This window comes from Seriola lalandi, unplaced genomic scaffold, assembly GCF_002814215.2.
Source record: "Seriola lalandi dorsalis isolate HSWRI2012SDOR001 ecotype SW California unplaced genomic scaffold, Sedor1 jcf7180002054399, whole genome shotgun sequence".
In the NCBI taxonomy this organism is placed as follows: domain Eukaryota; kingdom Metazoa; phylum Chordata; class Actinopteri; order Carangiformes; family Carangidae; genus Seriola; species Seriola lalandi.
In genome coordinates, this window is record NW_019524952.1 from 97,006 (window position 1) to 123,891 (window position 26,886).

A 26,886-nucleotide genomic window follows, 5' to 3' on the forward strand; every position below is an offset into this window, starting at 1 on the left:
ATCTGAATGTAAAGTCTGTGAGAGACTCAAAAGCGGGAGTCTGAGTCTTTAATGGACCACAATGCAACATCATCCAGAAGATGCCAGTAAATATGTGGCCTCATTGTCCACCAATGAGGCCACCACGTTTGCAGTGGGGATATATCATGTGAACTAGATATTAGATCCCATTTATTCATATAAATTCCTCTCACTGAGCTTAGAGTAAAAAGGTTTTCTCTGTTTCTGGTTTGCTTCCTCACTGTGTGAGTTAAGATCGCATCAAATTTGGTACAAATATCCAGAAAATCATCAAAAGAAAAGCAAATCAATGCGTAGACTGTAAAGATGGACGTAGCTTCTGTGACATCACCCACAGGTTTCTGAAGAGTGGTTTGGAAGCTCAGAGTGAGCTGCTCAAGCTTCGCCATCTTGGCAGTGCCTGAATCCGCCCCTAACTTGGAGCTAATCCAAAAATGGTCAGAGGCATGTGACTTTGGTTGATGTCAGTTTGTGGCAAGCATACGCTAACCCACCTGTTACTCAATGAGGCCACGCCCTCAATTATCCATAACTTTAAGTCTTAATAAAATGTAAACAGGTGAGTTTTTAAAGAGTCGTCATGAAGCAAGAAATTAGCTCTAGAGAGCTAAAGTGTTTTTGTACCAGGCTGTAAACATGTTTATTTCTGCTGTAGAGTTGGACATTTTAACATGGGAGTCCATGGGGATTGACTCACTGTTGGAGCCAGACTCTAGTGGTCGTTAGAGGAACTGCAGGTTTTGGTTCTTCAGTGTTTGCTTCTCTTGAACGTGTGCTCAGAACTTATGAAAGTAACTGAAAATGTGCAGAAGGAAAGCACAACGTTTGCAACATGCATTGAAGATCTTGAGGAGTGAGCTAATTGTTATACTAGCCGGGTCATGGAACTTGAAGCTAAAGTTACCACTCTGTCCTTGTAAGTAACACAGCTGATAGATAAGACTGAAGATTTGGAGTCCCGACAACGGAGAGATAATTGCAGGCTAATTGGCGTGGAGGTGTGATGTGTGTAATGTCCAGGTATGAAATACGGTCTCTTATATCCAGCCACACTTAAAATTACAACCTCAGCTGGCGAGCCAACATCTTTGGAGGACCCAATCAAGACAAAGCTATACTGAGTCCAATCTGCACCCACGAGGGACAGAGGGAGAGACTTTACGCAAACACTTTAACTTGACTTGGAAGATTCTTTCTTTATGTTGAGAAATTGACTTCATCCAGGGTTACAATGCTACATTTTAAACCAAATGGCTACCTATTTTTGTTAAAGTTTTCACTCAGCCAGCTCATTTGTTATTATTATCATTATTATAATTTTTATTCCCATGATTATTTTTATCTCCTGACTGTAAGTGTTAAGGGATGTCTCAGCTTGTGACCAAATGAGTGCTTATATACATGCAGTAATGACAACATTAGGAGAAGGGCTCTGCTCCATTTAGTTCTGCCCATGCACAGTTCATGTGAGAGTTTAGGTTGGTCTTGACGTGTTATATGCTTAGGAGAGGGATGAGCATCTAAACATTAACTCCCAAAAGAGATTAAGATGCAAGTGGATTGGGCAAATATATCATTCATGTCTTGACTACAAAGCCAGGGGAACAGCAATTCTAATTAGGAAAGGGATTCCTTTTGAACTCTCTGAAGTTTTATCTGATGTCAATGGTACATATGTTGTTGCAGTTGGCAGACTATTTAATACACCTTTAATTTTGGCATCTATGGACCTAATCGGGTTGATTCGCGATTCTTCATAAATTTCTTTTCAGCTCTCCCTGACCTTAATTCCTATAAACTGGTGTTGGGTGGGGACTTCAGCTGTGTTCTTCATGCTCATCTGGGCAGGTCACATCTGAGACCAGATAGTACTCTGTCGTTAGCTGCAGTCATTATTAACTCCTTTCTTCGCTCTTATGGCCTGTCAGATCCGTGGTGGACAAAAAATCCTACTGCAAAACAATTTTAATTTTTTTCCCCCGTCCACGATAGTTACTCCAGGATCGACTATTTCATTGTAGATGACCAAATACTTCCCTTTATTCCCAATAGTCAGTACCATAGCATAGTGCTATCAGACCACAGCCCAGTACATATAGATATGATATTTCCAGATAATATAGTGCCCCAGCGCACCTGGCATCTAGACCCCCACTTGCTTTCTAATTTGTCTGAAATTCAGTCATTTCTCAACTCTCTAGATATCCCAAGACTTGCTCCTGACACTCAGTTTTCCTTAGAACAGCCATTATCATCTGAAGAAATAGCAAATGCTATTAGGCTATCTTGAACAGGGAGGACACCGGGCCCAGATGGGTTTCCCATCGAGTTCTATAGGGAATTCTCTCCAAAACTTGTGCCAATCTTAAAATCTGTTTATGATGAATCATTGGCCATTGGAAAATTGCTTCGAACACTCGCTCAAGCAATAATTTCAGTATCCTTGAAAAAGAAAAGGACCCATTAGATTGTAGTTCCTACAGGCCAATCAGCCTTTTGTGTTGCAATTATAAAATATCAACTAAAATCCCTTTGCAGCGATTAGAAGCCATTATTCCTATCATCATTATCGAACACCAAACAGGCTTCATTCCTTGACAACAATCGTTTTTTAATGTACGGAGGCTGTTTAATGTGTTACTGTCCCCTCATTCAACAGTACAACCTGAAGCTATCCTAAGCCTTGACACCAAAAAGGCATTCGATAGGATCGAGTGGAGCTATCTTTTTGCTACTTTGGAAAGGTTTGGAATAGGACCTGTGTTTTTTAATTGGATTAAAGTTTTATATTCAGCACCTATTTGAACAAAGGGTTTTATCTCTGAATATTTTATGCGTCATTAATGTACGAGGCAGGGTTTCTGTCTGTCACCCTTTTTGTTTGACATCGCATCTGAACCGTTGGCAATTACCATCAGATCAAAACAAATCATAAAACATCTCTCTACGCAAAGGACTTACTTTTGCAAATATCAGACCCGATAGAAAGCATTCCCTGTGTTCTCTCCTTGCTGCAGAGATTTGGGAATGTTTCAGGATACAAAATTAATTCGTCAAAATCTGTATTATTTCCAGTGAATGACCTGGCGAGACGGGTCAGCTATGATCATCTTCCCTTTAAGATTGAGAATGAAAATGCACTTATCTGGGAATTGAGATAGCAGGTTCAGTTGAGGCCATTTTAAATACAACTACAGATCTATTTTAGAACATACTAAAAACGATCGGCTCCCTATCTCCCTGGCGGGGTGGATAAATTCAGTAAAAAAGATTCAAATGATTCCCATTTTTCTCCCAAAATCTTTTTTTGCCCAGCTGGATCGCCTCATCTCCATTGGATTACCACCTTTTCAGACAAAGAAGGCCCTCTCTGGGCCAGTATGGAATTGGAATCCATGTTCCCAGTCTCTCCAATTTCATTTTTAACTGCCCCTCTCCCATTAAATATTAGAGCACATGAACAAAATGCAAACTTCGTGGTTCAAAACTCAGGATCTGGGGCCAGTTTAGAAAACATTTTAATTTGAAAAACATATGCGGATTCTCTTCAATAATGTTTAATCATCTTTTTGCACCGTTTCAACTAGATCTGGCAATTGCAGTTTGGCATATAAATGGTTTGATGTTTTTACTGATGACAGCTTTTTTTCATTTGCATTTCTGTGTAAGGATCACAATTTACCAAAATCTCACTACTTTAGATACCTTCAGGCTCTGAGTTTTGTCTCTAAACATTTTCCAGGATATCCATGTCCATCCTGTAAAGCCTTGGCTTACTCAGTTCTTAATGTCAGTCCATTTAATAAAAGGTACAGTATCAAAAATATATACATTAATTCTGAATAGTTGCCTTCACACATGAGACAAAGATAAAGCAGCCTGGCAAGGAGACATTGGAGAGTCTATTCCAGAGGATACCTTGGAAAGCAATATTTTGCATATACACACTTCTTCTTTCTGTATCACATATGGATTAATCCAATTAAAGGTAGTCCACCGATTACATTACTCCAATGACAAATTAGCTAAATTATATTCTAATGATACCCCAACCTGCCCCAGATGTCATTATTCCCCCGTTTCCTTGGGACACATGTTCTGGTCATGTCCATCACTTTCTGGACGTCTGACTTTCAATCACTCTCGACAATATCCGGTAGGAAATTAGGTAGAAAATCTTTGGAATAATTATAATGAATTAGAGCTTTCCCGCCTTCATAAAAATGCAATTGCCTATGCATCGCTGCTTGCCTGCCGTCTGATACTGCTTAATTGGAAAGGAAGGAACCTCACCTATATTCATGGGATCAGGGAAGTGATGCTGGGATTTGATCTGGAAAAACTTAGGTATATAGTACGTGGATTGGAAGATAAGTATGACAAAATCTGGTTGATGTTTATCACCCATATGAGAAGCCTAACCTTAACTTGACTCATGTCATTTTTATTTATTCTTTCTTGAGTGTTGATTTGGATATTCAGGTGACTATGATTGTGGTTGTTGGAGCTGTTACCTGCCTTTCCTCCTGAGGGGTCTAGAGTGCTGGTATTATGTGTAGCGTAATCTAAACAGATCAGTTTTCGTCATTTATGTGATTGTCTGTTTCATTTATTTACTTATATGTTTGGGTTTTTTACTTTTATTTATTTCACTATCATTGTAATCTTACTATCTATTTCATTTATTTACTGTTATGTATTTATGTATTTATCTTTGTATGTGTGTCTGGGGATGCCGCCTGGAGGGGGTGGGGGCTTACAACTTTTGTCATGAATGCTTAACCATTTATATTGTTGTAAGTTTGATGTGTAAAACTGATAAATACATTTAAAAAAAAAAAAAAAAAGCTCATGCAGACAATGATAAAAAAAACAAAAAAACTTACAACTCTGTTTTTTTCATGTGTTAATGTGAGGCGGTTCCAGCCTCCTTATCATCGCTCTGCATAACTGATGTTTTCCTCTTCATGCTTCATGTATGTCTGCGTTCGGTCACCAAGTCTGACTTTTTACTCTTTAGCCACACAACTGCTGTTACACCTCAGACAAGAGTAGAGACTTGTGCATGTGACTTCGGGTTGTGTTTTAATCTTTCTGTCTCTGGCAGGAGTAACGCAGAGCCAGGTCTTGCACGTTCTTTTTTGGTAGATTTTATTTAATATTTCCAGAACAAATTGGTCCATCACTTTACTCTGGTTCTAAAACTCTGAATCTCTGCATTTGCATAAACTTTAAATTCCTGAACTGATTTGTTTTATGAAACCAGTCAGACATCCGCAATATAAAGGAAATCTTGTCTGACCCTCCCAGGCCCAGTCACTGCAGCTGCAGCTCTTCATGTAAACAGAACAGAACCAGATTCTTTTATTATGGCTAAGAAATGCTGCGTCTTTTTATAGTGTATTAGATTAGAGTCAAATCAAATCATGTTTTCTTTTTGGTGACCATGTAGAGACACGTCATGGATCCCAGTTTGGGAACTTGGACTGGATCCGGTGGGCTGACCTCAGCCTCTGGTGCTTTCTCACACATTATTTTCTGTTTGGCTAGATTTCTCTTCCTCCTCGGCTGAGTTTCTGTCTGAGTTTAAATATTCAGAGTTTCTCTGGCAGCTTCTCAGTGTCCAGGCTTCTGTTTGCTTCAGTGTGTGTTTGGTGGTATGTTACTAATAAAACTGTGTGTTGATATGAATGTAAGGACAGTCTGCTGTGGTCTCTTATCTCATCCCTCTCCCCCTCTATGTCCCGGTGTCTCTCGCCCCTGACTCCTCTCCACTGTAATCTAATTACCAGCCACCACAGGAAATGACATCATCTGGGCTCTGACAGGATTGTATGATGGATTTTAGTTTGGTAAAGTTTCCATTACAACACGACTGACTGACTCCACATACAGTAAACAGAATTAATGTAAATCAGCTCCTCTGATCCTCTTTAACTCTTTAAAAGCAGCAGACACTTCCATTTCCTGGGGGAAAGTTTGAAGATTAGGCAGCAGGGTATTCATATTTGATATGTTAATGTACTGGAGATTAAATATTTATATCCACCATCTCACATTTATTATGTAGCATTCCAAATCTGCTTTCAAGGACACATGATGTCTAATTAGCATAATAAAAAAAATTATTATACGTTTTATTTAAAGGAGCCTTTATGACACAATTTAACTTAGATGTAATTAAGGATTAAATGAAATGATGGCATTTTATATCCAAAAGGTCAAAGGTCAACTTCACTGTGACATCATAATGTTCTGCAAAAACACCTCTGGTCATTCAACACTGTAATTGTGGAAGGACTTACTGTAACTTGATAATGGTGGTGGAGACACACCACAGCTGCAGCTGGTGGAGGTGGTGTGTTGGCATGATGAGGAGGAGGAGGATGACTTTGGTTGGATGTTACAGCTGTGAAGCATGAATGAAACAGCTGGTGCCAATTAGATAATAAGAGCAGCGTCAGTGCTTAGCCTGAACTGACTGTGTTCCCTTAATGAAGGTGTCCACGCTGTGTGAACAGTGTGTAAAGGACTGTACATCGCAAACTGCAGATGTAACACACACATGCTGATGGCTACAGGTATTTCACTGTTCAGGAACATTTTTGTCAGAGTCTGCACCACTGTCTCCATATGTCTATCCTGCTGCAGTTGTCACTCATCATGACCAGATGTGATGATCAGCTTCACTTTCTCTGTTCCTCACAGAAGACTGACTTCCTGGTTTTCTGTCGTTGTTTGACTTACCGTGTGTTGGCACCCTCAGCTCACCATCTCTGACAGCACAGCTGGTTTCCTGTTCACACCATTAGCTGCGATCTGAAAAGTTTGATATGATGTTCTAGTCTGGTGGGTGAGGAGAGGCCGGATGCTGCATCTAAACTTTATGAGAGACGTTGTCACCTGTTGGAAATTTCCTGATGATGTAAAACATCACTTTACATTGGTTTAGATATTGGTTTAGATAGATATTCAACTTTATTTATATGAAACTTACAGGAAGGTCCAGGTCGTGATACAGTTGCTATCTGCTACACAACAGCATTATTTTTTATTTCATGAGGGCCATGTTTGCTTGTCCTCTGGGTCTGTCAACTCTCTGCGATGCATTACACCTAGAACACACTGCCTGTGTGTGTTAGTGTGTGTGTGTGTGTGTGTGTGTGTGTGTGTGTGTGTGTGGCAGCTGCTGTCTGCTGTGTGTGTTCACACCGTCTGTGTCTCTGCTGCATCTCTGCTGCTGCAGCTCTATGTCTCTACAAAGAGTTTACAAGTTACTGGAATGTTGGATTTCTCTTTATACTTTAATTTCTGATTTATTTTTGACAGGAAATGTCACAGTCTCCGCAAGCAGCTGCTGAAATGCTTTAAAAAAATGTTTTATGGTTTGGACATATTCAGCACCCAACAGCTCCTCCAACCTGAGCAACCACACAGGTCTTCTTTTTTTTTTCAACCCTCTGATACAACCTACAGCGGTAGGCATACCAGACCTCGATTGTCATGGTTACAATAATAAACACACAGACTGTACCAACAGCATTTTATGCCTTCATTTGACAGGACAGCGTAGACAGACAGGAAATGCAGGGATAGAGAGAAGGGGAATGATGTGCACCAAAGATGTTGGTGCATGTCTGGGAGTTGAATTAGGTGCTCTCTGCTCAGAGAACTTGCACGCATGTGGTACGTGTCCTAACCATTCAGGTATCAGGTCACCCACCCTAACCCCCCTGGGAAACACTTTCTGTACTGGGCCTTTCAGTTCCAGCTGCAGATATGTGCAGATGTCTTTTCTTCCTGATTGAAGATTTCAGGTCGACTGTTTACATGGGATGAGATTTAATACAGTCTGGTGTTTACATGCAGCTGTGTGACATCCGCTGAAGTGATGTATACATCATGCATTCATCTTCCTCAGCGGCTATCTTATCTCTCTGGCACGTGTTTGAGGACATGCCCAGAGAGGATGCAGCCAAAGAGCAATCAGGTTATATTACAGGTACAGTTTTTCCTTTGATCAGTTTATGAAAAGGTTTGAACTGTCCTTCTGCAACTGATTTCTTCAGATTGAGGTGTTTATATGGAGCACTTTTTTTCTGTTTGGGTTTTTTGACCGATCATAATGGGGATATTAGGCTCCGTGTAAAGGTACCTATTGACTGGTCCTACCGGGGGCCTAGGAAAACACATGAGTAACTGATAACATTAATGATGGCTCAGCTCCAGTGAACCTCCTGCTGAGTTATGCCAGTGAGCCTGCGGCACAATACCATCTGATCAAAGTTGTCCACGCATTCATCTTCTCAAAACTGGACATCTGTAACTCTGTCCTAAAACCCTGAGTCTCTATCATCCTCCAACTGGTTTAGAATCCAGCGGCTCGGCCTCTTACTGGTTTTAACAGACATCACATCACCCCAATCCTCGCTTTCCTCCTTTGGCACCCTGTCAATTTTAGAATTGATTTTAAGATTTTACTGATCACTTTTAAAGCATGCTGGAGCTACATTACAGAGTTTTTGACCCCATATGAGCCAGTACGCAGCCTGAGATCCTCAGGCAGGTCCTTCTGGTTGTTCCAAAGTTGAGGCTTAAATCTAAAGGTGACCGCGCTTTTCCATCAGGACCTCTCGACTTTGGAACGACCTGCCCGAGGAGATGAGGCACAAACAGTTATTTCTTTTAGATCACTTCTTAAAACAAATTTTTACTGACTTGCTTGTATGTGATGTCATCTTTTTTATCTTTTTATTGTCTCCATATCGCCCTTTTTTTACTTTTTACTGTGTTTGCATGTGTAGGTGTGTGTGTGTGCGTGTCTGTGTGTGTCTATACAGCATCTGCTCCCTCTATTTTTTTTAATTTATATTGTATTATATTGTTTGTCCTCCCTCCGTAACTCTGTACCTTATTTCAGTCTGCTTTTGACTATCATCGCGTTTTGATTCATTTGTCAAAGCACTTTGGTAACTATGTTTTTTAAAGGTGCTATATATATATATATGGTATTATATTGTATGGTATATGGTGTAGGTATTATATAGTTATTTATCAAGTTATTATTATTATTATTATTATCATTATTATTATCATCATCATCATAATCATTATTATCATTATTATCATTATTATTATTATCATTATAAGCCATTATCATAATACCAGAGCCTTGGAGCTGGTAAACCTGCATGTGATGCAACGTTCATTGATGTTATTAGTCGAGTCTGTAGTTTTCCAGCTATGATGTGTGACAAATGCTCAGAGCTGAAACACGCATACTGTCCTGGGGATGAGTGTAATTAGAGGAAAAATGTGTTGAAAAATGACGGTGTTTTGAAGGATGATGCCAGGTGACGTCGTGCAGAGCTAACCAAATAAACCACCAATCCAAAAAGGACATCAGAGAACAAGAGTGTGCTTTCTCTGGCAAAGTGACCAGCTGACGGTAGCTTACACTTTGTCTGAGCCACTGTCAAACTGAAATGAGTCAGCTTGTAATGAAAAGAAAAGGTGTGTATTTCAACTCTATGTCTGTTTGTGTGTCTGCAGGACTATCTCGGCTGCATCATCGACTGTGGAGCTCTGCCGCTGAAGCCGGAGCAGGTCAGCACTCTGTTCTGCAACATAGAGGACATCTACGAGTTCAACAGGTAACTCAGCTCCTCCTCTTCACTGTGTAGTGTGTTTGTGTTTCATAAGCTAAGGTAAAGTCAAGATGCTGCTTCTGTTCAGTCTTGGATTAGACATTCAGTCTATTTCTAGTTCAAGTTTCATTCTGCTCAATACAAAACTAGACTCATTTAAGCGGTGTTTTTAAGTCAACCACAATGCCACACAGTTTTCAGATCACAATGTTTTTGTGGATTTTGTCATCTTTTAGTTAGCTTTTAATGAGCGTGCTATATGATAGGGCTGAGCTAGCTGCTGAGCGTCAGTGCGTTCAGTCTATGCCATCAGTAAAGATTTGTGCCCAAGAAAGTATGCAAGACTTCATCCTGGCCTTCAACTACATCAAGCCCAGATGAACAGGATCTGATCCTGGTGAGACGACACGGAATCCAGTCCCTCCAGTTGCTGTGTAACAGTCCACAGAAGCAGATCAAGTAGCCTCCCGTTAACAACGCGCATGCATACACACACACCATTTACCAAACTGACTCTGTCATGTTTCTGTGTAAATACAGATAAAGAAAGTGTTAGAAGAGTGAATGATGAATGAAAGAATGTTTTCATCGATACTAATTAACCATTTAATTCACTGAGCAGCTCAGAGGCTACCGGCAGGTACCGCCATCTTTTTGATGTTTAGAAATCAATCAATACACCTTAAATGTCAATATGACAACTTTGACCATTTCATATGTTTTTATTAGCTCTCTACATGACACATGCTTTAGTGATGATTGGATCTTCAAGTGCTAAAAAATGTTTATAAATTTAAACCAGATTATGTGAACCTTGGAAATTTTATGTAATCACTTGGAGAATAAAAGTGGCAGGGTGTGGCGGAGCGCTCTGGCAGCTCTACACCTATGACCTCTCCATTATTTGTAGTTCCGATGATCTTTCTCATCGAACCACGACCACACAGTCTGTTTGTTAGCTGGAGACCTCGTGTGGAGGGCTATTCTGCCGGGATTGGAAGACTCTTAAATAGAAATAGAAATATTAATATTAAATATTAATATCGTCTCGCTAATTTCCAAACAGCAGAGTTAAAGTTTGTTCACCCTCACCAGACCATGTCTCTGTAGCATCTAATAGTGAAAAGCTGTTCCACTGCTGAAACAAGAAGATCATAATTAGGATTTTTTGGTAAACTTGAGTCTGGAAAATATTTAGTGGGTAACATATTTTGGCTCAGAGTCCCATAAAGACAGACAGAGAGATAAGCTGGTTCTGGAAACATTCAAATGCAGGGAGGCAGAAATTATCCGAGCAAGCCACAAACACTGCCAAGGCTGCGGGTTTGATTCTCACCAGGACAAACGAGTCAGTGATAAAAAAGTGCTCTGCTGGTTTTTTTTTGGGGTGGGGTAAAAGCATGCAGCAGCTGCTGAGCTAATATGACTAAACCAGATTCTTCAAGACCCAGATCAGGTTTTACAGAGCAGGAATGCTGAGTGATATTCCACCCTGCCTCGCACACCCAGAGAGAGAGTGAGAGAGCGAGTGCCTGTTTCTGTGTCACGCTAGTTTTGAGAGAGTAATCGTGCTTCCCGATATGTTCACATGCAGTAACACAGCCTGGCTCACTGCTGCAGTACATTATGGTTGTTTTTACAAACAGCAGCCAAGATTCTCCACATCAGTTTAGAGAAGAGTGTGTGTGTTTGAGTTGGAGAGCAGACGGTGGTGAGAGCAGACTCAGATGTGTCTGTGGTGATGTTAAGTGATGTCTGCTGTGTGTTTAGAGGCTGAGTGGATGGGATGAACTGTGGTGTATGCACTGTGTGACTGTATGCACTGTTTTTACACTTGCAGTGTACAAACTATACCATGGCGTTAAGAGGAGCTATCTTCTTCCCCATCATCTTCATCAATGCCGCACAGTCAAGGAATTTAAAGAATTTAAAGAATCGGATTCAACCATGATGATGATGATAATGGTGATGTTGAAGATGATGATGATGATGAAGATGATGATGTAGCTGTTCATGGTGATGATGATGATGATGATGCTGAAGATGATGGTGTTGTAACTGTTGAGGCACTGATGAATATGATGGTGATTATGACGATGATGATGATTATTATTGTTATTGATTGAGAGAATCTTAAAATTGATGGATGAAGGATGAAATGAATGGCAACATGAATTCTGAGTTTAAAGAGAGCTCATCTTCCGAAGACTCTGGCTAGGTTAGGAATTTAAAGAGCTATCTTCTTACAGCTGCAAGCTTATAGCCCTACTTGCATCTGATATGTGTATATATACTGTATATATACAGTATAAATGTAATGTACTAAATTCTTTATTTTATTCGCACAATCTGCACACAGATAAGTCAAATAGCGAAACAGCCTACACACAAATCTATGAGCATTAAATCAGAAACAAAACACACCAGAGATTCAGTCTTCATCAACAGTGCTTATGATGGCAAGAACAGTATGTATGTAGTCATCTTTATTAAAGTGAAACAGTGATAAATTGCCGTCATGCATGAATGAAACACTAGCATTCCTTAATTTAACACATGGTCCATGTTGATGAAGATACATAAAACTAGAAAATGCATGGCAAAATAACATTGTTAATATTTTCAGAGACCAAAAATTTCACAAATCATGTTTTCAGGTGAGCCCATGTATTGTTAAGGAGAGCTGAGCTCTCCCTAGCTGGAAAAATGAATGGAAATAGCATGACAGCATCATGGTGTCTGTTGACAGGCAAATGACCAGAGCCCGTATTCACAAAGCATCTTGAGGTTAAATGTAGTTCCTAACTTGCTGATTTAAAAGAAACTCCTAAAAATAATGGGTGTGTCAGTCCTAATTTTAGGAGTCCTGGTTTTTCACAAAGACACTTAGCGCTAAAAGTAGCACCTAGAAGTTAGAAGCAGTTGAGAGGACTTCTAACTCACTAAGACCAAATCACAAACAATCTTAAAAGACCTGCTGTCATTCCACGTCGCAGTGTTTTGGAAACCTTACATGACGCTGAATTACATAAAAGATACGAATCAATCATGAGGGAATAATGATCGTAGTGGAGTTTGTGAAGGTGCAATAACATCTCCAACTGAAACAACCCGATCAGTGGAAATTAAGCATTTGGCAACGCTGGCAACAGAGAAAAGTCGAACTGTTTACGAAACATTAATGCGTTCTGACCCGACATCTTAGGACAATCCATATGATTTCTTTTAGATGTTCAACAGCTACAGAAAAACAAAGCAGCTTCATGGTCTGTCTACCCGTGTGATTGGTGCCAGAGATGGAACACATGTAAAAAATTATTGCACCAATCCAAGACAAGGAGGTATTTGTAAACAAGAAAACAAAGTCTCACCATCAACACACGTATTGATGCTGCCTGTACAGTTGTAGATACTGTTGTACAATGTCCAGGATCTACACACGAATTATGGATCTTAATGGAGAGTGACCTGATCAGCTGTTTGAAAGGATCATATTCCAGCTGCATGTCACCTGGTGAGACAGGGGAAATCTTCTCACACCTCAACCCACAGCTACAGGTACAGCTCCAACAGATATTGGCTAATAGGCTGCCAGTTAGCTTAAGTTAGGTCGTCTAGGACAGTTTCATTTTTTTTCATTGAGAAAATTGAACGTAAGTTTTTATAGTAAAATTAAGTTCTCAGGGATCGACACAAACTTGATCATACAGATGCATTTTGGAGAATGCACTACTTTAGTAAACAGCAACTAATCTTAATTTGTATTTGTTTATTTCTCAGCGTTTCTTTATTATTACTGCGGGATGTTGCGCATGCATTTTCAACCAATCACTGTGGTTCCTGCAAGGGAGCTCGTCCACGAAAATTGACATCAGCCATAGCAATGGAGGCGCACTCTTAGTATAGGGTTTTTTGCTTCTCCTTACTAAAAACTGGTCTCAGCACCTTTGTGAATAGGCTTTAGGAGAAAACTTTTAGTTAGAAACTTTTAGAATGTGTTGCGTGCGCCCTGGTTTTGGTGTCCTGTCCTTTCTCGCGGCTACACTTGCCTCCCAGTTCCCTCTTCCTGGTGTTGTTTGCCAGTGTTTCATATTGCCTATTTCTGGTGTGCTTTTGTTTTTCGCACACATTTTTTGGACGCCACTGATATTGTGCTGCTGCTGTTGTCCCTAACATATCTCTGTCTGTGCAGTTTTTGGTGTGTTGTGCCACATTTTTGAGGTGGTGTTTTTGTGTCAGCCTGTCCTTCTTCCTCCTGACTTTTGTTGCAGTCGTTTTTTTTTGCTCTTGACAATGGAGTTTAATATCGATGAGTTTGTGGCACAACCTAGTCTTGATAAACTACATCGTTGCACAAAAGAGCATTTGATAGTCATTGCCGATCATTTTGGTATCACTATGCTTACACAGATGAAGAAACATGTGATAAAGTCTGAGTTATTGACTGCTTTGTCTGAAAAAGGGGTTTTGCCTTGTGATTCCAGTGTCTCAACAATGAGTTCCACTGCAGGACAACAAGATCCGGGGGAACAGCTCTGTCTTAAGGAGTTAGAAGTTGTGATGCGTCATCTAGCTGTAAAAGAAAAAGAGCTCAGCATCAAAATAAAAGAACAGGAGCACAGTAACGAATTCAAGTTACGCAAGATGGAGGTTGAGAAGCAGTTTCGGTTGAAGGAGCTTGAATTACAACAGTCCTCCTCACCTATTGTGTCTCGATCTCTGTCGGGCGAATTTGATGTGAATAGATGCATTCGTTTGGTCCCTCCTTTTAGTGAGAAGGATGTAGACAAGTACTTCACCTTGTTCGAGCAGGTTGCAATCACATTAACCCATTTATTCCTAAAACGCCTGCAAAAAACGCCTATGAAAACCTATGCTATTCTTGGATAAAGGTCCTTATTCAGGAGATAAGGACCTTTATCCAAGAATAGCATATAGGGTTTTCTGAAAAAATACTAAGAATTGTCAACGTCTATGAAAACCTCAATATCTAAGCCTCTAGAGTACATAGAAACATGAAATAAATTGCATTTAACAGGTAAGACTCTCAGGTTTCATCAAAACATTGTTCCTTAGCACTAACATACCTACACATTTTCATAAAAAATCTCAAAGTCAGATGGGTAAGGAAAAATATATTTTATATGATTAATTCATATAACGAATAACATTTAAAACATGCCAACACACAGACCAAGGCACCTTGGTATGATAGAGAGGTGGGAAAGGAGTGGGGAGGGGTGGGGAAAGTCCTGAGGTGGAACTGGGAACAATCTCAGTCTCTGAGCTCCATGGCTCACAACTCTGAGCTCTATGGCTCTTTTGAACTTTTGAACAGCAGACTTCACACAGACTGACTGACTGACACACTCACTCACTCACTCACTCACACACACTCTCACACACTCTCTCAATATCTCTGATGGCGAACAACATGGTGCATGAAGCACTTCGTTTTGTGACGGGGACACACAGCTCCATAGTAAGGTCCTCCAGCCAGTCTTTGAAGCCACTCCTCCTGTATTTCCACTCAGCTCCTCCTGCAGAACTGGCAACCACAAAGGCATTGTAGCATGACACCGTAAGAAAATAAAAAAACAGCCTCCTCCACCACTTGGTAGACCGGTGCTGGATTTGGTAGTAACCTACCATCTGGTCCAGCAGGTCTACCCCCTTCATATGGCTCTGGTAGTCAGCAAGGAAGGCTGGCACCCGAACCTCCACCTGGCGTTCCGTTCGACTTCCTTCTCACCAAGCCAAAAGCCGTCGGGTCATGGTGGTTGGACAGGACCATCACTGCCTTGGTGTCCTGCCATACACAGAAGGTCAGGTCGTCCTGCTGCGCCACCCTGAATTCATGCCTGGCCATGCCAGCATTCTTCGTGAGCTCCTGACTTTTGGGCAGGCCCTTCCTGTTCGCCCGCACGGTGCCACAAGCTTGGACCCCCCCTTATCTTCAGGTCCACCAACAATGGCACGCCAGTATAAAAATTGTCCATGTATATGGATAGGTATGATCTATAGTAAGGACCGGCCAGGTAAGAGACAATGCGGTGTGCCAGGTCTTTCTTGGTCTTCCCCTGAAAGGCCCCCGTGTAGACCTGGAAGTTGTTCAAATAGCCGGTCTTGCTCTCTGCCATGACCCTTCACTCGCCACTTCACCGGCTTCATGGGGAGGTACTGCCGGAAGGTCAGACGTCCTTTGTATTTGACCATGGACTCATCCACAGTGACAAAGCCATTAACCTCGTAGAGGGCCTGGAATCTGTTGGTGAAGAGGTCCATGAATCCCCGCAGTTTCCACAGCCTGTCTGTTTTGTCCACGGCAGGGTCCATGTTGTCTTGGAGATGGAGATATCTAAAATGCACATAAGAGTAATGAGTTTATGCCAAACATGTTTGTCTTCATTCTATTTATTCTATGTATTAAGCTATGTATATGAATTTATCTATCTATTCCATATGTATTGTTATTTATTCATTATGCAATAATTGTATTATTATTTATCAGTGTTGGGCAAGCAACTTGGGAAATGTAGTGAGCTAAGCAATCAGTTACTCTGCCACAAAGAAAGATGCACTACACAAAAGTTACCATCCAGTCAAAATATGTAGCAAGCTGAGTTGAATCAAATTTCATGCACAAGATTTAGAATGAATCTGTGATTACAAGTTTTAAAAAAATTCCAAAGAGGTTGTATGTTGCAGGGATATTGTCAATACTACAAATGGTTGTGCTGTGTTTAGCCAGAGAGATACCCCAGAAAATCATATATTGTGTGGCCAAGCATCTTGATCAATCAAGGAGTTTTGCTATTACAGGTTACTCGATTCAGGATAAAGTGAAGCCACCAAGCTACAGTAGTGAATACTGCCCAACAACACTACTATTGATCATGCTATAAGTAGGCCTATGGCATTATTATTATTATTATTATATATATATAAATATATATATATATATATATATATATATATATATATATAAAATAGTATTTATAAAAATAATTATTACTAGGCTATTATTATTATGGCATTCTTATTAGTAGCAGAAGGCTATCAGCACTATCATTACTGGTCATGACGGAGACGCCAGTGCGCTAACACTACTGCGTAAGACATAGGAACTCGGAAGAGAGCGCAAGAATAAAAATAATTATAATTACCTCCATATCATGTCAAAACGATCTCGTGCCATGACCTTGGGGACCGATGTCTGGTACAGCCTCTTGTTCTGCCTCCAGTAATCCCGGCATGCTGGTAGTTTCCGGATCCCAAAGGTTATGCAGAGACCGACAAAAGTTTTCATTTCGACTTTCGTGATGCGGCTCCACTTCGAGTTTGATGGTGTCTGGCCGCGCGTCTGATCAGCATAAATGTTGGTTTGTGTCACCAACATGTCCCAAAGTTCATCAGTGAAAATCTTCAAAAATACATCCTGGGGGGTTGCATCCACTGAGATCGGCTCCTTCGGCCCTGGTTTGCAATTGAATTGCTTGGGATTCCGGGGCCGGTATCCCTCTGTCTTCCAGTCCACCTGAAACCCAACAAACTCGTCTTCCTCCTCCTCTTCTTGCCACAAATCCCACTCCTGGGCTCGATCTAATGGATCGTCAGGTACAAATCCATCTATCTCCTCCTGACTTTCCAACTCCTCACTCTCTCCCAACTCAAAATCACTGCCATCGCTGTCACAGTACTCCTCGATCGAAGCCATTTTTGCCAGTGTCAAAACATTCAACAAATGCACGTGTATGCCTGATTGATTGACGTTATTGTCGACGAATCACATGACATTTTGTTGGTCACGTGGTTTTAAAATATCAACAACACCTACCACATGTGTATTTGAAGCAATGAGAGTGCATTATATGCTGCATGCGTCATAAAAATGATGAGGAATCAACAATGCTGTGCTATGCAGCAGCCGGAAGGAGACTCAATGCTGCGCTACGCAGCAACCAGTGGGAGGGGCAATGTTGCGCTACGCAGCATCTGGTATAAATGGGTTAAAGTGGCCTACAAATGTGTGGCTGCTGCTTTTACAGTGTGTGTTTACTGGCAAGGCTCAAGAGGCTTATGCATCCTTGTCGCCTGAGTTAAGTCTAGATTATGGGGAAGTTAAAACCGCTGTACTCAGGGCATATGAGTTGCATATGCCCGAGGCATATCGCCAAAAGTTTCACCGGTTCAAAAAAAACTGACTATCAAACTTACGTTGAATTTGGTCGCAAGAAAGAAGCTCTGTTCGATCGTTGGTGCCAATCAAAAAATGTTGCAGACTTTTGCAATCTGTGTAACCTAGAACTGCTGGAGGAATTTAAGAACTGTTTACCGGATAAAATCGCCACTTACATTAATGAGCAGAAGGTATCCACGGTGTCTGATGCAGCTGTTCTGGCTGATGAGTACATCCTCACACACAGGGATACCTTTGAAAAGTTCCACTTGTCCTCTGAGCGTAGTGCTCCTGTAGCCAAATCCTTTGCTTTTCCAGGGACGTCAAACTCTCAGGGTGAGATGAAGCACGGTAGTAAGGAAGGTGGAAATGTTAAGGTTAAGCCAGTTTGTTTTTATTGTAAAAAGCGTGGCCACACTATAAACCAATGTTTTGCCTTAAATAAACAAAACAAGTCTCCAAAAGCAGTTAATCTGTTGAAAACTGAAGCTTTGCCCAGTCGGCAAACATGGACCAAGCAACTTGTTTCAACTAAACGTGATCTTGATGTGTACGCTCCTTTTATTATGAAAGGTTTTGTTTCCCTATCAGGGGGGGACTCGAAAATCCCTATCACCATCTTGAGAGATAGTGCAGCCTCTCAATCAGTTATTCTGGAAGGGGTGCTGCCGTTGTCAGAAAACTCCTCTATTAAAACAAAGGCTTTGGTCCGGCGGTTTGGGATGCAGTTTGGTTAATCGGCGTGTAGTGGTAGGGGTTAGTCCACAGTTTCCCATAGACGGAAATGATTTGGCTCGGGGTAAAGTTTTATTAAATCCTGAAGTAACGGCTGTCCCTCTTTCTGAGCGCCCAGATGGGTTGGAGCAGAAGTTCCTGGAGGTGTTTTCAGTTTGTGCTGTCACTCGCGCAATGTCGAACAGGCAGAAGCAGGATTGGCCTGAGGGGGCGAGCGAGGTAGAATTGACTGATAGTTTCATGGCTGATTCTGGCTGTCTGGCTTCTCTGCCAGTAGTATCTCCTCTTGCTCGGTCTTCTCTCTCTGTGATCACTCCTGCAGCTTCGGCTGCTGCTTCATCTCCCGTTGAGGAGCCTAGCGTCAAAGTGAGCATGTCACGGGAGCAGCTTATTGTTGGACAGAAACATGATTTGTCACTAGGTCATTGTTTTGATGCTGTTGTTTCAGAGGATGAAGTTGTGAAAGAGTCTATGGGTTACTTTCTTAAAGACGATGTGCTCGTGCACAAATGGACGCCATCGCAGGTGTCCACACAGGATGATTGGGGTGTTGTAACACAAATCGTAGTCCCCAAAACGCATCGGCATGAAATCCTCAAGTTAGCACATGACAATCCACCTGCTGGCCATTTAGGGGTTAAGAAAACTTACGACGTGTTCTGCAATGTTTTTTCTGGCCAGGATTAAAACGGGACGTGCGGCAGTACTGTAAAACATATCATGTCTGCCAAGTCTCTGGTAAACCAAATCAGACTATACCACCATACCCTTTCTATCCAATCCCAGTTGTGGCTGAGCCGTTCGAGCGCGTTATTGTCGACTGTGTTGGCCCTTTTCCACGCACGAAAGCTGGTAATAAGTTTCTTTTGACTGTGATGTGTTCAGCAACTCGGTTTCCCGAAGCCATTCCCTTGCGTAAAATCATGGCTCCAACCGTCGTGAAAGCACTGGTGAAGTTTTTCTCTTTGTTTGGGTTGCCCAGAGTAATACAAATTGATCAGGGATCTAATTTCATGTCACGAATTTTTGCACAAGTCATGAAACAACTTGACGTCACTCACTGTTGTTCAAGTGCATATCACCCAGAGAGTCAGGGGGCAATTTGAACATTTCCATCAGACTTTAAAGTCTATGCTCCGCACTTACTGCCTGGAGTCTATTAAGGACTGGGATGAGGGTATCCATCTCCCCCTTTTTGCTGCTCGTGAGGTGGTCCAGGAGTCCTTAGGCTTTAGTCCGGCAGAGTTGGTTTTTGCGCACACAGTGCGAGGCCCTCTTAAACTTTTGAAGGAAAAATGGTTGGGTGATAGCAAACCGCAAAATTTGATTGAGTACGTGAGTAATTTTGGCTTTAAACTTCACCGCGCTTGCGAGTTGGCAAATCAAAACATGTCTGTTGCTCAGAGAAAGATGAAACGGTGGATAAAGATGCTTAGGTACTTAGGAGTACTCTTAGTAGTACGATAAAATGCTTTTTGAATACGGGCTCAGATCAATAATGCTGGAATAAGGCAATGTCATTTGATTTTCTGGTGGCTTTGCACATCTTAGCTCTGAAGTTTCAGATCATCGTCAGCTCTGAGACTGGCTTTAGGGAGAAGTCATCACAGTCAGTGTGTTACCAACCGTGTTTGCTTTCATGTCCTTATTAGGTGCTGATGCAGTTTTATGAAGGGACCAGTGTGGTTTCAAAAAGTCTCACTGTTGGTGCATTTAAGGACACAGGGACACTACAATTTCTGAGCAGACCTCAGAACAAACTGAAACGCATGTGATCCCAGAAAGCAAACCAACAAAAACAACCTTTTCAAACATCCTCTGCTGCTGGTCAGTGTGAACGACACCGTGTTCTTGGTGCAGTTTGTCTGGATCAAACAAAAGTGACTATAAATAAATAATAATAAATAATTTGACCACCATCCAAGAAACCAGTGATGTGTTTCTGACCAACATCTGGTCATTTATACAGACACTCATGTTTGGGTCATAACTCTTGAACTGTGGTGGGTAGAAGATTCCTTTCCCATGAATTCCAGTTGAATGTCTCAGTGCCAGCTCTCACAGCCCTCACAATACACATTTAAAACGTTTTTCAGACCTATGAACATACAGATTACACACCTAATCAACCAATCAAATATCTATCAATATGGTTAATCAAAGGGGAACCCGCCCCCCCAAATGCAAATGCACAAGCACACACACACACACACACACACACAAACAAATACTTTCTTCTGCTCCCCTTTTCTTGAATGTCTGGTGTGTGTGTGTGTGTGTTTGGTGTGTTTGCATTTGCATGGTGGGATAGGAGTGGGGGCTGGGGTGGGGGGAATTGCTTTGAGCCTGGGAAGGAAGCTGTTAAAATATGTCACACACACACACACACACACACACACACACACACACACACACACACACAACCCTCCACCCCGCCCTGCTGAGAGTCCTGTTTTCACACTTCACTTTCTTTGTGTCTGTTCCAACACACACACACACACACACACACAGACACACACACACACACACACAAACACACAGGGGAACAATGTCATGGACAGACACACACTCAAACACTAATAGTCACTAACACAAAAGCACAGATGTGTGAGTACAAACACACACAGTTTTCATTCCATCCAGGCTTCCTGCCCCTGGTTCTCATGGGAAATATCGTATGAGAGGGAGCAAGCGAAGGAGAGAGAGAGAGAGAGGAAGAGAAAGAGAGAGAGGGAGGTGGGCGGTGCCTGCATCTCCACGTCTCTCTCTGCAGTTAATTAGATTTTATTTAATGAAGCCAATTAGTTAATTTAAGTAATGAAAGCTCTGAGAAATCCCCTCAAACTTCATTCACCCCCCCCCATCACTCTCCCTCCTTTTCTCTCCTCCTCCTCTCTCTCTCTCTCTCTCTCAGGGTCGTGCAGAGTTTGTGAAAAAAATCTGACCTGGTTTTTCGCTTTCTTTCTTTGTCCTAGAAAGGAGAGAAAATAAGAAAACCCCCCAGTCCCTTGTTCTGACACACACACACACACACACACACACACACACACACACAAACACACCCACACACACACAGAGTACCAGATGGGCAGACATAACAAGGCCGGAGTGGCTACATCATCCAGCATAGTTCAAACATGACACCATGTTCGGGTCGGTGAGGGTTGAGACTTGGTTGTGATTGGTCAGTGAGTTCAGTGCAGGAACACACTCTCCTACACAACCCAGACTACAGGTACAAAGAGAGGGCTGGTAAAAACCTTTTGTCCACATCCCAGTGGACCAGTGGATAGTGGGACATCGAGCCCCCAGGAGCAGCTCTTGGCTGGTTGGTCATTTTGACGTAGTGGTCAGACTGTGTAGTGCAGGTTCATGTTCAGTCACAAACAATACATACACTTTACTAAAGAATGGCTGTAAAACACAAAACAACTTTGTGAATCCAAAATGTGATCCATTTGGTCCAAAACAACTTAAATGCCTCAAACAGCTACTGTATATAACTAAAATATTTCCTGGCATTCATGTGTGTGGGAAGTCAGCAGAAACACGCGGACATGTTAAAACTGTTTACTACTTTATTCATTGGAAAGAATAGGGAAATGTTTTGAAACGCGGTGAAACCAGTTTTTCTTTGCATATCCATACCAGATTCGCTGTAGCTCCCCCCAGCTGTAGACAGCCATCAGAAAGGAGAGGTCAGTGAAACTGTGGACTGGAGAAAGACTGACTCCAGGTGGTGGATATCATCCCCTAACTGTTAATAAGCAATTCTGCATTCAACAAATCCAGCCACCATAATATCTGGTTGTCAGTCTACCCAGTGGGTCCAGGTGGGCGGGGCTTGAGGGGCATGCCTTATTGTGACATTACAACGTTTCAGAAGTCCTGACGGCTGGTTTTAAGGCTCAGTTTCTGAATACAGGCTGTGGGCATTTCTCTGTGGACTGAGCGCTTTGATACTTTCACAGTCTGTCACAGTTTCTGTCACAGCCTGCTCTGCTTCTTAGTGTTTTTCCACTCTCCCTGCCTCTGTCTCACTCTCCACTCTGCCACACCTCCTTATCAGCCTCACTGTCCTCACCTGTTGCCCCCAGCTGCACTCCATCTCCAATCAAGCCAGTATATATATGCTTCCCCGGTTCATTCGCTCTTTGCCAGATTGTTCTTACTATCATGCAAGACTTTCCAGTGTTTTTCTACGGACTGACTTCCCGGTATTGACTCTGTTTGTCCCTGACTACCCTGCCTTGTCTCTGCCCTGGTAAACACCTCAGCTTTCTGTCCCCTGTGAGCTTTCTGGTCCCCATCTGCCTGTCCCTGTGGCTGTTTGGCGTTTTCCAGCTCCAACATCACAACGTGAGTGCTTCCCTGCTGGTTTCCTGATCTTTCGCCTGGCTTTGCTTACCCGCCTGCCTGCTCCTTCCTGGTTCGTCTGCCCTGCTGACTGCTCACCCGGTTCTGAGGACTCATCTCTGGGGAACCGCCGAGTGGGAGAGACAGACTACAGCCTGCACCTCCTTCCAGCTCTTCTCCGAGTGGCTCCGCAAGGTTTTTGGCATGGGGGCTTTTGGTTCTGACGCAGCACAGGGTCTGATGAGCATGCGTCAGACTTTCGCACCAAGGCTCGCCAGAGTGACTGGAATCGGCTCTATGCAACACTTTTCTTCATGGCCTAGCGGATTATATCAAAGATGAACTGGTGCTGCATGACCTCCCATCTACATTGGATGAGTTGATCGCGTTCACTACTAGATTGGAACTTCGTATCCAGGCATGGAAACGAGAGAAGAGCAGAGTGGTCCGACTCATCACCCGTCTGCTACTCCTCGGGTCTCTTTCTCCTCTATCAGCTTGAGTGCTTCGGCAGGGCCACTTTCAGGAGGTCCTGACACCATGCAACTGGGCTGCACCAGTCTTACTACAGAGGAGCAGGAGCGTTGTTGGCAGGATAACCTCTGCATGTACTGTGGCCAAGCCGGCCATTTTGTCTCCCGTTGCCCAGTAAAATCCAGGGCTCACCAGTAGAGATGGAATTTCTGTTGAGCCGGGCTTCCACGCAACATTTCCTCAACCATCGACCCCTATTCCAGGTCAAGCTGTAATTGATGACGGGCTGGTTTGCCAGTTAGGGCTTGGCGGGGTTCCTCTGCCTCACCCAGTTCCTGCCACTGCCCTTGACAGACACCTCCTGGGAACCGTCACCCACCAGACCACCCGGGTCCACGTCCTCATATCCAGCAAACACCATGAGACAGTCCAGTTCCATATCCTCAATTCTCCACACATTCCCCTGATTCTGGGGTACCCGGCACAATCCCCACATAGACTGGACTACTGGGCCCATAGTCCACCATTGTCATCTGTTTTGCCTGAAACAAGCGGCCTCACCTCCGTTCTTGTCACCACCCAGCACAGTTCCAGACGTGACTTAGGTTCCCTCTGAGTACCACGACTCCCAAGAGGTCTTCAGCAAGGCCAAGTCTCAGTCTCTGCCTCCTCACCGGCCGTAGGACTGTGCCATTGACCTCCAGCCCGGCATGTACCCTCCCAAGGGACGTCTGTACTTCCTGTCCGCCCCTGAGAGAAAGGCCATGGAGACCTACATTAATGAATCCCTGGCAGCCGGCATCATCCATCCCTCTTGTTCTCCTGCAGGGGCGGGATTCTTCTTTGTGGAAAAGAAGGACAAAACCTTGACCAAGACCTTGCCTAGACTATCGGGGGCTTAATGACATCACGGTCAAAAACAGCTACCCCCTTCCATTCATCTCTTCCGCCTTTGAGCTTCTCCAGGGGGCCACCATATTCACCAAGCTCGATCTCTGCAACGCCTGTCATCTGGTCCGGGTCCGGGAGAGCGATGAGTGGAAGACGGCCTTCAACACACCCACTGGCCATTACGAGTATCTCGTCATGCCCTTTGGTTTAACCAATGCCCCGGCCATGTTCCAAGCCTTCGTGAATGATGTGCTAAGGGACATGTTGAACCACTGTGTCTTTGTCTACCCAGATGACATCCTCATCTTCTCCAGTCCTTTAAAGAGCACATCCACCATGTCCAGAGGGTCCTGCAACAGCTCCTTGAGAACTCACTCTTCGTAAAGGCTGAGAAGTGTGAGTTTCACACCTCCACCGTCTCTTTCCTGGGGTACATCGTGGCTAAAGGCAGCATGCAGATGGATCTGACAAAGGTATCGGCAGTCACCTCCTGGTCAGTCCCTGACTCCTGCAAGCAACTGCACCGCTTCCTGGGATTTGGCAATTTCTACCGCAGCTTCATCCGCAACTTCAGCAGCATCGCCAACCCCCTCACGGCCCTTACCTCCTCCAAGGTGCCTTTCAGCTGGACCCCAATGCACCTTTCAGCTACACCCTGTGTTAAATGATCTGCCAAACACAATCATTTCTGTAAAGTCACCCACTATTGAGGCTTAACCTGTAACTTCCTCTGTTATAAATCATAGTTTGGTTGGTTGATGGTTTGAGTTGATTGAAGGCTGCAGCTTATGAAACACACTGACAGTTACAGCACTTCCACAGAGCTGAGAGCAATAAATCAAACACGAACTTGTTAAACTTTTGCACTCAGGTATGTTTTCATAGCCCACCATGAGTTACTGCAAAGTATAGGCAGCAAAAACAAGACAGTAGATACTGTGTGATTTAGTGATGTGGCAGTCTTGCAATACCAGAAAATTGCTGTTCCTCCAATGGCCTTTAGATGCTGCTGTAGAAAGCTTTGACTGAATTGAAATGAATGGAACTTTTCTTTCTATAACTACATTATAAGTTGCCAACTGTTATTTTCAGAACAAAGTCCAACGTAGCTCATGTCATATAGTGTTATATAATATTCATTTGACACATGCAAAACACACCTGGCACCAACACCTGGGACATCGTTAACAGAAGAATCAGTGACCATGAAGACTCACTGGAGGTGAAAAATGGAATACGATGTATGACCCCAAATGACTTAATCAGTGCTTAATCATTTCAATAATCCATTAACCTTTTATCAGCCTTTGCATAACCTGTGTGACATTAGCAAAAATGACATGAATTAACATGGATGTATCAATAGATACACCCGCCAGAGTTAATATTTTCCTTTAAATGTAAAGCCAGATTATACAAATTTAAGCTTAAAAAAAAAATAAAAGGCTTACAGTGTATTTGCATATTGAAGGAAGTGATGGTATTGTTGTATCTGAGTGAGACAAATGCAGTTCTTAAAGGCTTTAAATGAGCTTAAATATTTCAGTGTTCCTGATTTATTTCTGACTCTTTTCACCTCTGCAGATAGTGGAAACTAAAAATCCATCATACAACGATAGATGAGTAATGTTTAAGAGAAATTAAAGAGATAAGGATAACCCAGGCTTTCCACTCTGCAGTGAATATGATTCAGTGTTTACGGTGGATTAGAGTCCAGATAGCAGTGACAGTCCTGCTGATAAACAGCTGTCAGACACACTGGCAGCCTTAAGTTTTCCTCAATATTTCAAATAAGGTTTTTTCCATAAAAGTCACGTATGTGCAAAGTAATCAAAGTTAGATCAACCCAGGTTGTCAACTACATGCAGTGAATTATATTGTCACTGATGAATGAAAACATAATTCATTAATACTGGATGGCTCCAGTAGCTGAATGGTCACAGCACATGCCACATAATATGCCCAGCTTGATTCAGTCCGAGCACCTTTGTTACTCCTTTACCCCTTCTTCCTGTCTGCTGCTCCACTGTCAGCTGTCCAATAAATAAAAAAGGTGACCAGTGCTGCTGCTCCAATAGCATAGAGATATCTCAGTGCAGTGTTCCTGTTCCATACATCATATTGGCTGGCTGAGCGGTCTACTATCCCGCAGCATAAGCCAGTGGAAGGTTGTCAGATGATGGTTTTCAATAATGAGGAGCCATCTTAAAGAGGAATGTCTGTAACCTGGCCGCCAGTTGCCTCATCCCACATGATCATGTGGGAATTAACACACATCCATTCTTTATATAACATTCTATGATATAATATTGAATGGGATAGAAGATTTAAAACTCCATATAGTGACAAATAAATATACCCTTCATTTGAATAGGTGAGTTATTATAAAATAAATGCTCCAGGCGCATCAACATACTTCAAATATAATTATACAAAGATGTAGTTACTGTTTGTCTTGTCACCTCTGCTGTAAAATGAGGAAACCTGCCCCGTTGTTCATCATGTAGATCTTTAAAGAAGAAGCCGGTCTCTGCTCTGTTGGTATCTGTATATGTTCCTCCAGCACACACATAAGGATTCACC

At 42.5% G+C, this 26,886-nt stretch overlaps 1 protein-coding gene across 1 annotated transcript in view; it reads left to right on the forward strand.

The window, feature by feature from the left end:
- Positions 1–26,886, forward strand: part of plekhg2 (pleckstrin homology domain containing, family G (with RhoGef domain) member 2) — a 139,474-nt gene that overhangs the window by 45,762 nt on the left and 66,826 nt on the right. The window contains exon 4 of the mRNA XM_087174930.1: positions 9,574–9,674. Coding sequence (XP_087031056.1) covers positions 9,574–9,674 — 101 coding nt within the window. The remainder of the gene's footprint in view (positions 1–9,573; positions 9,675–26,886) is intronic.